Here is a 15,440-nt window from a genome sequence, read left to right on the forward strand (position 1 = left end):
GCAAGGCCCGTGTCAGATACCTTGAATACACAGTGGTACATCCAAAACATGCAGAATTCAGTTCTGTGTTCCCGGACAGCTCAGACATACTGTAGACAATGACTAAAATGAGCAATAAAGCCCTCTGAGAGGAGGTTGCAATTGAAAAGAGATTGAAGATTAAATCAAAGAGTGTCACATTTAATATTCAGAACACTCTAACTGCATCCTTACTGCCTGGGCTATAAATGGAATCTTACCGTGGGTTGGAATGAGAAAGTGGGCTCATTTCTTTCTGATAGTGATGCTCCTGACTGACAGGCTGTGGAAAACAAAAATAATAGATTGTTTAGAAGTATGTCAGAGATCTAGTATGAACATATACATTTGCAGCTTCTGATATTAGAATTTTATAGTCTTTTTTCTTATCTGTGAAATTAAAAATGGATATTCTGGTCCTAACTGTACAAAAGGACAACTTTAAAGATGATTCTTGTCTGGATGGAAATACATATGAATTAAGGAGTTGATCACACAGTTATTTCTTTGCTGCCTGTGAGAGTGTTGGGACAGTCAGGAAACTTCAGAGATGAAGGGTGGTTAAGTCTTGTCTGGCAGAAGAGTCTGGATTGAACATGTGTACGCAGCATGAGAAAGGAACTCTTGGTAGGATCTGTGCAGAATGAACCATTTTTAAGAGTAGGAAGCATGAAGGGAGAGGTAAGAGGGCTGGTAGACTAGGTTAGAAGCAGCAATAACAGTAATTTTAGCAGTTCCAAATGAAGGTTATTGAAGCACATATGATTCTCCATGGCACTGCAGCTTTGAAGCCTGGATTAAGCTGTTCATGAATAGCTAACAGTGGACTCTATGAATATTAATACAAAATATGTTAATTTTCCAGTCAAATCTTACCTACCCATTGTAAATACATGCCCCAAAAGTTTCAAACTACATTTGGTTTATGTCATTAAAAAGTTTTTTGCAAGAAAGATCAACATTCATAAACTTATGTAAAAATTCAAGAATTCTAAAATCCACAAATACATTTTCTCCCAGCATATATGTAGTTCTACCAGAAGAGATTCTCCCTGCCATTATCACACACCTCAAAAGCAGCTCAAAACAAATCATTGAAGGAAATGCAAAAAAGTGAAAATGCAAGCATACATTAACAATACTTGCACAATTTACTATAATAAATGCTAAAATAATAAAAAGTGTTATGAAATGAATTTTTAAAAACAAAAATCAAAATGATCATGTCCTCATGGTTTCAGAAAATGGAAAGGGATGTTGTAAAATACATGTTCAGGATGAATGACATCCTAATTACTGCCAAAAATGACTCACTGCCTGGTGGTGGATAGTGCAATTCCCAGATGATAGCTAGCGGAACATGAGGACAAGACAGAGTGAATTAGTCAGTCTATGAACCAGAATATATGTCTAAATAATTTTTAGTCTCATTTCATAGTAAAGAATCCTCTGCCTCAGTTTTGCAATTTGACTTGATGTGAACAGATCCCTCCAGGGGTTGTCAAACTGAGCTCACAGTTGGCATAATTCTGGGTTTAAATAACACTCCTCTTGTCTGTCAGACTTCAGTTCTGCCAGATCATTTTTGTGTTAAGTGGCTTTCTTTTCTGAAAACTCACAAAGGAGGCCAGAACACCTTCCACAAATTAGGTATGAACCTGGAAGTACTCTTTCAAATATTTTTCAGATCAAGACTTATGTGACTGACTTCAAGACTGAATTTATATTTAGAAAGTTGCTTGCGGAACAAGTAATCTTTCTTCTCTGAGAGTACTCTTTACTTGAAAGACACCTCTTAGTGGTGGGCACAATGTGGATTCTGCTAATGCAACATTTTATCACTACTATACCACTACAAGCTTCCAGGATATATCAGGAAGCAATTAGGAGAATCTTCTTTCTCATTTGCATTTCTTACTGAGAAACAGGGACCATATGCAGTAATATATCCTGAATTCTCTCGATGATAGATGATCTTTCTCCAGAATGTTTGTGTTGAATCTAAATTGGTATCTGAAGTGTGGAAACAACTGTCCAAGAAGCTGAATGGGCCAATTCCCTGACAGGGCAAGAAAGTCTTACTGGATCTCTAGTATAAAGCAAGGCATTTAAACAGAAATGTTTCGTAAGCTTTGCAAATTTTCTTGGATTATGTATATATGTGTGGGTATAAACTTCACATTAAATTCTGCAATATATAGAACTGTGTCTTTCATAGTATTGCAAATCTAGCATGGATTTTCATAGGTCGTAAGATGTAAGAAAACATTCAGGTAAGACATGGTCAAATAAAATATTTAAAAATATTTAGGTCTACATACACATATTATTGAATTGGAACTGTGCTCTCTCCCCCCGCCCCCCCCCCCCATTTTACAAGGATTTACAATTGTCCTTCAAAGTAAAGCCATTTTAAAGTAGACATTTTTTCACGTTTATAACTGAGGCTATGTTGGTAGTGTATAATATTCAAAGTGATTTTATTCCTTTTTGGCTGTCATAGTTTACAGCAGCAGCTAAACCACTTACATTTCAACATTTTCTCCTGACAGCATTTATTCAGTTCTTAGTAAACTATCATAGAATATAAACCCATAATTTTAGTATCTCTGTTTTGTAGTTGTTTAAGGACATCTGTTCTAACTGCAACTCAGTAATATGATTGATCTATGTGCCTCTACATTCAAAAGGGTTTCTCAGATTCATTAAAGTCAGTAACATGACACAATGACTCTGGAAGTCAGGCTAAAAATGGTTAAGTGATGAGAAAAATTAAACTCACATAGAATGTGGTTTATATATAGAATATTACTTTGATACATAAATTCACTATCTAACATGATTATACCCTGCCCTGCCTTGCAAAACATCAAAGGTATTTCAAAATTAAAGATACACAAAAAGCTGCCTTCTGGTGGTGCTGTTGCCACAGATTCCACCTAAATGACACAAACGTATAAAACGAAACAACATTTGTAAGAAAATACTCCTTATTTATCTTTGAAAAACATAAAAGAAAGCAATTGATACTACTGATTTAAAGAATCAGAAAGATACAACCTGGAAACACATGTAAGCATGAAAGTTTAATCATGACAAGAATTTCACGCTGTTTTTAATTTCTTGAAATCCAACATGAAAGTAATTTCTATTTCTCTTCTATATACTGCACTGCGAAAATAATTCTCCTATGCAACTGGAAGATGGCTACAGATCTATGTCTATATCTCTATAAACTTTTCTGCAGTTTGTACATCTGATTTTGGAAGGATTGAGAATTTGAAAGTTCTCTTAACTCAAACGATGGTGCTAAAGATCAGGGACATAAAAAGAAATCTGCTTTTATTCTACACATATATTTTTTACAGAATAAATATATATAAGGAATAAACATACATATAAGGAACACTTCTTTATAAAAGCTGGAAGGTGAGGAAATGATGAGTTTACTAGTACTGGAGGGCGAAGAGATTGAGAGCAGCCCTGTGGAAAAGGACTTGGTAATATTGGGGGATGAAGAGCTAGACATGACCTGTCAGATCAGAATACCAGTTGTACCCTGGGCTGCATCCAAAGGAAGCACTGGCAGCAGGTTCAGGGAGGGAAATCTGCCCCTGTGAAACCCCACCTCGGGCACTGTGTCCAGCTCTGGGGTCCTCAGCACAGGAAAGAGATGGACCTGCTGGAGTGAGACCAGGGCAGGGCTGCAAAAGTTATCAGAGGACTGGAAGATGTTTCCTATGGAGACAGGCTGAGTCTGAGAGTTGGGATTTTCAGCATGGAGAAAAGAAGACCCTGGGAAGTTCTTACTGCAGCCATTCAGTACCATAAAGGAGGCATTACAAGAAAGATGGGGACAGAGTTTTTAGCAGGGCCTGTTGTGGTAGGACAAAGGAGAACTAAAAGAGGATAGATTTAGACCAGATGTTTGGAAGAATTTTTTACAATGTAGGTGGTGAGGCATTGGAACAGGTCGCCCAGAGGAGCTGTGACTGCCAATCCCTACAAATGTTGAAGGCCAGGTTGGATGGGGACCTGAGCAACTGGATCTAGTGGAAGGTGTCCTTATCCAGCGGTAGGAGGAACAGATTAGACACCCTTTTAAGGTCCCTTCCAAACCAAACCAAAGTATTCTACAATTCCATGATTTTAGGTCTTACAGAAAGAGAATGCATGACTTAAGACTTTTTCATTTCAGCTAACCATTTGAATACTGGCACAGCATTGCTACTCCCAAGTCTTCTGAAACATAAGCATATCAAAATATACTAACATTTAACATCAGCAAGCCAACAATTCCCCCAACTACTCTTTTAAGAGCTTTTGTGTTAAAAGAATATGGGGTGATTATATAATCACCTCCATTAACAAATGTTGTTAACAGCCTTCTTAGGTACCAAAGGTCTCACTTTGTAAAGTGAATTATTGCTCTCATGTACTCTGCATTTTTCCAAATGTTGAGACAGAATTACATCAAGTAGTGCTAAATACAGAAGTCCATACTCAAAAAAATTCCATCATATCTATGAATAGCTGGTCCTCTGGCTGATATCTCAGCAAGGAAAATATGAAGTGAAACAGGAGATTCTGGAGACTGACTGACACTGTACAGGTACAGTGCTGCTCTCCATAAAGGCTGAGGTAAATGGGTACCTGGAAAGCTGAATTTCTTTGTTTTTGTGAGGGACTAAGCAGTTAGTCTTTTTCTGAGAAGGATTAGGTTTCTTTCCTAAGTTATCCCTCCTTGGAAATTAGGTTCTTGCCATTTAATCTTAAGTTCTCAATGTCCACCTTGCAAAATATAGAGGAGAAACCTGACAAGGCTGAATGTGTAAGGCACACCAAACTCTTCAGTCAGCTGAATGAAATGTGAAGAACTCTCTCAGAGACAAAAATCTTGCCTTTTATACTTGAATTATGTAGAGAAAGATGGCTATAAAGGGGTGTTATGAAAAACTACAACTATATTAACTTGCAATTTATATTACTAACCTATTTTATCTAAACACTATTTTAGATTGAAGCTACAGAAGTTCATCAAGGCAGTAAGATCAAAGAATAGTCTTTGCAATCACATTGTGCTTCACTGAATACTGCAGCAGTACATTTTACTTCAAAAATTAGTTTTGTTTTAGTAATATAATTTGTATTAACCAAACCTGATATGTCTAAATATTCTTATCAATTTCCTTATAATTAAAATACTAAAAAATTAATGAGACTGCTATTCTCTACATTTAATTGAGTTCCATTTGTCTGGTCTTGTAGATTTGTACCATTTTTTGAGCCTATTTAATGAGTATGGAGAAAACACATTGGAAATATTAAGTTAGCAAAATGTGTAATGGGGATGTATATCAAATAGTTAATGCCAACTAATGTTTCTCTGATGTCCTGCAAAATAATACTCTGTAAATCAAGTTCTTAATTGTACAATTACCCACTTATCAACAAATTTCTTCTCATTTGAAACCTTCATTTAACTGGGTAGTCCAAAGTTCCAGCACTGTGTTGATCATTCACTATGGAATGTTGCTGCTACAGGCCTCTTTTTGGGCCCTGTAGAACCTTGAAGATAATTTGCACCCAACATTTTAGAGCATTTACACTGCAATAGTTGATAATGGGGCAACACAGCTGTGTCTGCCTTTCTAACGTTGGACTTGCCTCAGAGTTGTGCTGTGTGCTTTGCTTAAGCACATTCATTGTTTATTATTGCTTCAATTGTAATAAAATAACAGCTATATTGCTGATATATAAATGGAGTATGAGGTTATCTAGTTTTACAGCAGCTCCTGCTAGCACCTTTATGTAGTTCCTAAATGTTATTCTGTGCTTTCATACATTCAATACTTTTTGGTGGACTGCAACAAATACTCTGCTTCTTATAGCAGTAGCGTCACATAGTGCAGCTGTGTGTGATTCTGTACCACTTTGTGCCAGGACAAATAATGATCCAAGGTGTAAAATACATAATGATCACATACTAAGTGCTCAGAACTACTGCAGCTTTTTGCTGCTTTCTCCTGCTTCAGTTGCCTAAACATTTAGCTTTTCAGCAATGAGACTTTATCATTGTAAGAAGTAATTATTTTCCATTACTCACACTGTAATGCAGCTGCTGACTGGTATATCTGTGTTTCATTCATTTTGGAACTATTTTTAAGTACTATATCACACACCTGCGGGTTGTCAGCCACTATTGTGATGAACTGTACAGCCTACATGATTATTCAGGATTCTAGAAAGGAATGCACATAATAGATTTGTTCTTTATCCATGGTGGTACTAGAGAACATGCTGGAAGTGTGTGTGTCTTGGTTAAATGTTTTACTTGGTATGTTCTAAGAGCCTTTGGCAATGATACCTTAAATTTCAACTCCACTCAAAGAAAATTTAGTATTCAAGACCCCTGAGAAAATACTGTGGGTTTAGACTCACTGGTGGGAAACAAGAGTTCCAGGCTGCTGTATGATCATCACTGCCAATACTTATGTTGACATTGCAGCCATCAATCTGTGAGGTGCTCAGCCCATGGGAGATCCCACCATCCCATAATTCTTCATTTTGTTGTCTCTTCATGCTGGCCAACATCTGTAGTTCAGATGAACTCAGTCTATTTGACTGGTACTTTTTCCTGTCATACTCCTGTGAAATAAAATGGAAAAGTCAACAATATAGACAGGATCACCGAACAGAATAGATGAGTGAGTCCCAGAGAGACCTTGCAGAATCTCTCAGAGAATCTTCAAGGAGCTTCAATACTGAAAGAGAAACAAAATGCTTACTAGAAAAAATTAGTTATAAGATTTCTGTTCAGCTATGAAGATCAAGCATATTTACATACAATTACAGGAAGGAAGAACACCACAAGCACTGTAATGAACTGCAGTTTTGATCCAGGATATTTGGTGAAGTTGCTGTTCCACTGCAATTAAAAAGAGAAGATAAAAGCAGGCTTTAAGAAGTTCAAAAATCCATCAGCTATTTAATTCAAGTCTTGAATCAAAGCCAATCCCACAGTTAGCACAGTATCATCAACATCATCATCATCAACACCAGTTATAGGTCAAGCACAGCACAGAATTTCTCTGTAAAGCCATGTCAACACTACATTTCAAAGGTTATCCTGGCAGTTTGCTGGTGTATGAATTTTCAAGCAAATTTCAATGTCTTTTCATTTTTCTTCAAATCCACTGGTGAAATTGTTAATGTAACCCTAATTTTTATACCAAAAGCTGCAAAGACATGATAACCATTTTGCAGTTGGTACCTAAGTATCATTCAAAATCTTAATTTAAATTCACCCAACCTGCTGTTGGCACTATCTTTGTTTAACGAACTTCTTTAAGAAAAGCTTTCCCCTTTTTAAAGGGTCCACATAGATTGCTCTTTCACAAAGGAACTTGAGACATTTAGTTTTGATTCTAAATGTAAGTACAAAACATTTCTGCTTGAAAAGTGAATCCAGGCAGTGACCAGGACTTGAATGGATTTGGATCACTGGAATATTGGCCAGTGGGCTGTGATACACTATAAAACAGTATTGCAAAGAGGGTCAGAGCTTTGATTCTAGTGAAGAGAATGGAGCTTTTAGACCAGGAATGTTTCATATTCCTGGCAGAGGGGAGGATCTCTCAGTCTCTTTTGCTGTGAGAAGGCACTGGGTAACAGAAGACCTCAAGAACACACACAAGTCAGCAGTACAAGTGAATATGAGCACTGACAACTTTTCCTGCTATGAAATGCAGTGTGTAATGTTTTGGTGTGTCTTCGATGGGTACAGAAGTCACCTTAACACCAGAATTCATAATGAAATTGCAACTCCTTTGCTTTCTTCCTATGTACATAACATACAAGGTACAAGAAGATAGATACAAGACAATAAAAGATACAAAGCATGACATAAGCAGTTTGCACAGCTGCCATTACTTTTTTACCCCGGCTAATAAGGTCCAAGCTTAATTCCTGAATATTGTAATTACTACTACCATTTTTAATCCTAAAATAATATGACATGTTTTCTCTAGACCCTTTCTGAATGCCTGTTACTAGCTCAGTGACTATTAGTCATTTGCTCACCTCACCCAAAGCTCTCTTTGTTATGTTTGTGGAGCCTGCTTTGCTCTGATGTATCAGTATTCTACCAGATCGGCAGCTGCTGTAATTTTTATTGATCTTACTGAACACGCTGATTTCCTGTTAATTTTCCTATATATAAATCTTCTGCAGTTATTTGATTATTATAAGAGAAGCTTTGGCTTATCTTTCTTCCTTCATATAATTGGTATACAGTCATTAAACTGATAGAATGAACTGGTGCACTGCAGAATAAAAGCACTAACTATTGAAAGAACTTTTTTTTTTCTCATTCTCTTCTTAATAAAAGCATAAAAATTGCCCAAACTTGCTTGTCTTTTCCTTTACATCTATGAAGAAGATGCATAGGTTTTTAGAATTATTACAGCTTAATCCTAAACATCTGCTGTTCCCCCACCCCCTCCCCAGCTTATTTCAAATTTAATTATTTTCTTTTCCTGTAATGGTCTCACACTGAAAATACTACCACTCAGGAAGGAGAAGAGATGCTATGACCATTTTCTGTGTTAAACATCCCCTACAATAAACTAATGAAGGAGAAATAGTTTGGAATATTTATTCTTCAACTTCAGATGACTCCTACCAAAAAGCTTCTTCAAAAATTTTATATTGTCTTTGTTGGTTTTCAAAAAGAGAATTTGAATGCTGAATTTAAAATTAAGTTAACTTTGTAATTTAGGAGAATCTTTTGATGTAAGAAGTAATTTTGCAATACTCCTAAATTTGTCTAGAATTAATATTTCATTTAGTAATTAAAAGCTTATCTTGTCTCTTTGCATATCCTCCCCTTAAAATAAAGTATTTTATTAAGCACTTAAAACTTCTGCTAGATTGATAAAACCTGTTGTTTAAAGGATTTTTTTCATATATAATGACATTTGCATTCTTCTAGGTTCAAATGAGTTATTCAGAATTACTTGAATGTAGTTATACGTGTGGAAAACTTTAATTACCAGCTATCTACATGCTTGCAATATTACCCAGAGGGCTATACTTCTTTCTTAATTAAAAATATTTGAACTTAATAATAGAGAACTCTATTAAAACATGAATAAAACATTGCAAGAAACCAGGTCCTTAAAGCATATTAAGCAGCAGGCAAATAAATTGCAGAAGACTTAGTTAAGCACTTTTTTCCCTTTACTAGTCCTCTGTATGAACACAAAAAGAAGTGTCAAAGAACTCCAAGGAAGGGATTCCGTAAATTTTAAGACTTGATGAAATCAAGTATAAGACCTAGAAGTGCCAGATACTTTAATCTTATGTTTTGTAGCAATAAAACAAAGTCTGTAGCTAATGAGTTTTCTATACATTAATAATAGGATTTGTTCTTGAAAAAAAATACTTACATGCAACAAATCACATGCATTTACAGCTAAAAGTATTGTATGGTAATAACCTTATTGTCTAAATTAGTAATCAACTATTGCAATCCACCTAGAGAGTCCACATTTAGCCCTGTTCTACAGGACAAAGTTGATGACTGCATTAAACACTGATAATATATTTCAGGAAAGTAATACATGTATAATTTCATTTATTATGGACAAAGAGGTAACAGTTATGATAAGTAATAAACATACTTGAATTGTAAGTGGAACAACTTTTTAAAACTTGAAAGTATCAGGAAACAAGGAATACATCTCATCACAGAATCACAAGGTTGGAAGAGATCTTCAAGATTATCAAGTCCAACCCGTGCCCTAACACCTCAACTAAACCATGGCACCAAGTGCCACGCCCAATCTTTTTAAAACACATCCAAGAATGGTGACTGCACCACCTCCCTGGCAGATCTGCCTCCCTGGCAGATCATTCCAGTACTTTATCACTCTTTCTATACACAATTTTTCCTAATATCCAACCTATATTTCCCTTGGTGCAGTGTGAGACTGTGTCCTCTCTGTGTTCTGTCAGTTGGTGCCTGGAGAAAGAGACCAACCCCCAGCTGACCACACCCACCTGTCAGGAGGTTGTAGAGTGATAAGGTCACCTCTGAGTCTCCTTTTCTCCAGGCTAAACAACCCCAGCTCCCTCAGTCGTTCACCACCTCATTGCCTCCTCTGGAGGCACTCAAGCATCTCAATGTCCTTCCTAAACTGAGGGGCCAGAACTGGACACAGCAGTCAAGGTGTGGCCTCACCAGTGCCGAGTACAGGGCAAGAATGACCTCCCTGCTCCTGCTGGCCACACCATTCCTGACACAGGCCAGGATGCCACTGGCCCTCTTGGCCGCCAGGGCACACTGCTGGCTCCTGTTCAGCTGCTGTCACCAGCACCCCCAGGTCCCTTTCTGCCTGGGCACTGTCCAGCCACAGCATCCCCAGCCTACAGCACTGCAGGGGGTTACTGCAGCCAAAGTGCAGGACTTGGCACTTGGACTTATTAAACTTCATCTTGTTAGGCTCTGCCCATCCATCCAACTGTTCCAGGTCTCTCTGCAGACCCCTCCTACCTTCCAACAGATCAACACATGCTCCCAGCTTAGTGTCGCCTGCAAATTTACTAATGAAAAACTCAATACCCTCATTGGTGTCATCAATAAAAATACTGAACAGTCATGTTCAGTGTGCTGGGGCCAGCACAGACCTCTGAGGGACACCACTGGTGCCTGGCCCCAGCTGGATGCAGCACCGTTCACCACCACTCTCTGGGCCCAGCCACCCAGCCAGTTCCTAACCCAGCAAAGAGTGCTCCTGTCCAAGCCACGGGCTGCCAGCTTTTCCAGGAGTGTGCTGTGGGACACTGTGTCAAAGGCCTTGCTGAAGTCCAAAAACACAATATTCACAGCCTTTCGTGCATCTACCAGGAAGAAAAAAACAACAACAAAAAAAAACAGTAGCAGGAGGAAACCTTCAACCCTGCCTGCTTGCCCTGCCCCTGTGAAGTGCCGTGCCACGCTCCTGTTTGCCTGCTCTGGGTTCCCACCCTCCCTAGAGGCCTCTTTTAATCACCTGCCACTCGTGGGAGGAAAGCTCCGCCCTGCGCCTCTGTGGCTAAGAGAACGAGGAACTCACCTGCATTGTGAAGATGTAAGTAGCTACTGGAAAAAAGAAAAAAATAAATTCCTATAAACCATAATAGGAGGGTAAGGGAATGCAAAATATAAACAAATTTTATCATACACATTCACTGCATATTACCATGTTTAAGAAAAATAGAATCAGATTATTGGTATCAACTGGGGCTCTTCCTATCACTGAAAATTACAGAAACATTATCTTCTTTCCAAATAGAAATGAGCCCATGCGTTGCTTTCTTCCACATTTTCTACATCACTAATGGCAATTCTAATGTCTTTTCCAGATCATAAATACATAGAACATATGCTGCTATGAACAGGATTTTCTTTGCTTTTTAATTTTTTTGCTTTACATAGTCTTTAAAATCACCAGCCACTGATATTTCTCATGATAATAAAGTCTCAGCACAGTTTCTGATTTTCACGTGCACTATTGTGTTTCATTCCCCTTTTTTCCCCCTAATCTACTTCCTTCCCAAAGGAAACCAGACTCCACAATCTTCATGGAAAAGGATGTTCTGTTTTTTCAGGAAAAGTGCAGGGCCTTCACCAATCCAATAAACTACTTGCAGGATAGAGGAAGAGATTTCCTAGAATCCCCAGTCTGAGAAACAACCTGACAGCACTGAGAGACATACAAAACCCAGCCCCTGCACCAGTACTAAAAGAGACTTATTTCACAAAAAGCATCTGTGGCAGGGCAGGATGAGCATTTCCCCATCAAGGACACACAGAAAAGCTGAACACATGCTTTCCTAGATACTATTCTTTAATCTGGTGCCCAATTCAGACTGCTCCTCCCAGCTCTGTGCCTGGATTTCCATACCCACAGTTCACTGCAGGGCTGTCTATCCTCAGCAGCCACAAGAGCCCGAGGCAGGCAGGTAGAACCTTACAGTGGGATGGCCCTGCCCCAGCAGCAGCAGCCATGTCCCATGGAAGTCATCACTCCTGCTTCCCTTTTCACAGAGGCTGTCAAATCAGCTAACTAAACCAGGTCATAGTCAACAGGTCATAGAAATACTACAGACCAAAATTCCCCCAGCAGAATCACAGCACACTCCCTTTCCTGCAGCAGATAAGACAAGCTACAAGGACACAAAAAGACAGATGCACATTTCCTTCATGTAAATGAGGTACAGATCATATTCCAAGTCATTAAAGTAGAAAATTTTTTCCAAACAATGCAAAACTACTTCACAGAACCCCCCCAAAAGAGAAGAGTCTATTCTTTTGGTCCCCAGAGGTGTGCAATACCTGGGGACCAAGGATATTATAAGAAATTCAAGATATGTCCAAGATAATAGAAAACAAACCCCACTCTTACAATAATCATGCAATAGTTCAATTCAACATCCCTGGGTAAAATTATCCAAAAAAATTCACAAAACAGCAATCCTGGGACTAAGTACCATAAAACTCCTAGACCTGTAAAACAGACACCTGCAAGGGAATATGATACACAGCCATGAAGTAGGAAGTGGCTCAGGTACAATAATATTAATTAAAAAAAAATTCATTGTTTTTATAATCAACATAAGAATAAGAAAGCACCAGGAATGAGACAATGTATTTAAAACAATAAAAGGGGATACATATTTTTTTCCCATAAATAGCAGTTAAAAGTTTGAAATTCACTGTCACACACCAAAAGCCATATAGATGCAAAAAAGCAAACACACAAATCTGTGGAAAAAAGTTCCACCACCAGTCATTCACCACAGACTCCACCTTTCCTGAAGAAATGCCTAAGCTAAGGACTGCTGGAAGGAAGCCTGCTGCTGCTGAGGTACCCTTGGGTGCTTTCCCTGTCCTTGCCCTGCTATTCTCTCCAGCCATCTATGGCTGACTGCCGGACAGAAGCTGCCTTGCTGCTGGCTCTCAGTCACATCACTTATCATTGCTCAGGGCTGACACAGAGAGACCATGAAGTACCCGAATTAACACACCTTCTGTGGTCATTCATTAATACAACAATTTAAAATCTGCCAATTTTTCTCTGTAACCTTTCAGCCCCAAACTATTTTCTAACTCATATATTTCCAAAATGTGAGTTGCTCAATGACACATCTTTTTATCTACAAACCTTTGTGATTTCTGTTATATTTGGAGTATTATTTTGTGTGCCACAAACCTCTACAAAATCAACTTTCAGCAGACTGAGCATAGTAAATGCTGTTATGATGAAGCCAGAATATCTCTTCATGAAAGATATACTATTAATCACTTCATGCAAATGGGTATATCTTATATAGCTTCTCCATACAAACTAGTAATTTAATTTCAAAGTAAAAATCACTTACACAAGTCTGTGCTGTCAGACATGAATTTCCTTTTGAGACTTTCTTGAGAGATGTTTTACTGACAGATCTTTCTAATTGATCTGAAACTCCTTCATATCGTTCAGTTTCTTCAGATACACTTCTAATTACTCTAAAGGATCTGGATTTACTTTGAATTGGAGAAAGAGAAAGGATAGGCTTTAAACTTTTCTGAAAGCTAATAGATTCTGTTTTTCTCATGGTGGAACTCTGTGGTTTTGATAAGGCGGCCTCATTGAAGTTATATTTGCTGTGTTCCTTATTCTTCCAGTATTCATTTCTCTGTGACATCTCATTTAATGGGATCTCTTTAAAAACTGCTGAATCGGGTGTTCCTTGTCTACTGTGGCTGTTCTCAATGTTCTCAGTACCCTGGATGAGTTCACTGTTGTCATCCTAAATTTAGGAAACAAAGCAAGAGTGGTTGGTTCCCTCTCATCATTACACAATTCAGTTTTAAATAACCTTAACACTTCAAAATCTTTCTTTAATCTCTGCTTCCTGTTTCTAAATTTACAAGGATTCCAAAAAACAGCTGCTTTTCCTGGCAAATACACTGAATATACCATAAACATACATCTGGAGCTGATTACTCTTTTTGAAAAGTCAGGGCAGATTTTGAATGCTGGTAGCCTCTGAAACCTCTGTCTTACCTAACAATCACAATTTCAATAGAATTTATTACAACTGTAAACCAAAACTAAGGAATGAGTCCATGACAATGATGTTTTTCCATTGAATTATTAATATTCCATATTTTCACATTGCATCTTCAACTCAAATGTAGAAGAAATAACTCCCGCTGAGATCAGTTTTCTCTGCTCTGGTAATCATATGGTGCTGGATATCATATTCATTCCCATTTGAATACAATTTAAGAATTTTAGAGGTTAGTTTATTAACCTTATATCCATGCTTCTAAAAATGTCTCTGCAAAATATCCCATGAATCAAGTGTATCATGTTCACTCATACCCCATCTCAACAACAATCAGCAGGACTGAAAAGATGGAAAGAGAAATAATGCAGGAGTGCATCTAGTGTTTGCCTCAGTGTTCTTATTCTCAAGAAAGAAGGGATGAGAGCAGCCTCATCTTCATCTTGTGATGCTGCTCCTCTGCCATATGTTCCCACACAGGATGTAAGGCAGTGTCACCTGCAGTGTGCCTCCCACAGCTGAGGTGCAATCCTGCCGCACGTGAAAGTGATACAAGATTGGTATCGACTTCAGTGAGTCCAGGATTACACAGCATGAAATGTATGTTCAAAAAGATAATCCCTCAGTTTTATTAATGGTACACATTTTGGAAATTTATACTTTTATTCTGTCAGTTATTTTGTAAAACAGTTAAATTCAGTCCATCTTGCTGTTATGCAACTCAGTTACATTTTATTTTGCTGCTGTGAGCTATAGCTTCAAATGATAAGAAATAGATTTTTTAGTTAAAAGTGAAATATACTAGAATGTTCATAAAGCTAGGAACTTTAGCAGTTACCATAATGACATAATGAAATTATTGCATACATTGACAATTCGGCAAATTTCTATCTAGTATCAGATGATACTAGATAGATATACTAAAAAATTGTTTGTTTTCTTTCATTCATTTCATTGCTGGAAGATTTCTGCATTGCAAAAGAATTAAAGCTGGTGATGCTTGGACAGGATATGCAGCAGAAATACCAATAATCAAATGACATTCAAAAACTGGAATTCTGTAATTCTCAATTTCAATGAGCAAAACCAGTCCCCATTTGCAGTTTTAACAGACACAATGAAGTCTTATTTACTGAAGTCTTGAGCAATCATAAAGGACTTGGATCTCAATCAAATCTATGATGCAGGCTTTCCTAAAATCTTTTTTGTAGTAATGATGCACAGTTCTGGCATCTCTCAGCATAGGGGCTGACAGAGTTAGGTTTCTTTTGTCAACTTGTTACACAGGGTACACCTGCATTGAGACACAGCAACCTGACAGA

General features: G+C 37.8%; 1 protein-coding gene across 4 annotated transcripts in view; it reads right to left on the reverse strand.

The window, feature by feature from the left end:
• The window catches only part of CFAP20DC (CFAP20 domain containing), a 71,346-nt gene that overhangs the window by 18,194 nt on the left and 37,712 nt on the right, over positions 1-15,440 (reverse strand). For all 4 annotated transcript variants that reach the window (XM_040076588.2, XM_040076586.2, XM_040076589.2 and 1 more), the window contains 3 exons: positions 13,444-13,857; positions 6,460-6,666; positions 240-301 (listed from right to left, as the gene is read on the reverse strand). In XM_040076588.2, the coding sequence (XP_039932522.1) occupies positions 240-301; positions 6,460-6,666; positions 13,444-13,857 (683 nt within the window). The remainder of the gene's footprint in view (positions 1-239; positions 302-6,459; positions 6,667-13,443; positions 13,858-15,440) is intronic.

Source organism: Hirundo rustica, chromosome 12, assembly GCF_015227805.2.
Source record: "Hirundo rustica isolate bHirRus1 chromosome 12, bHirRus1.pri.v3, whole genome shotgun sequence".
NCBI classification, from domain to species: Eukaryota; Metazoa; Chordata; class Aves; order Passeriformes; family Hirundinidae; genus Hirundo; species Hirundo rustica.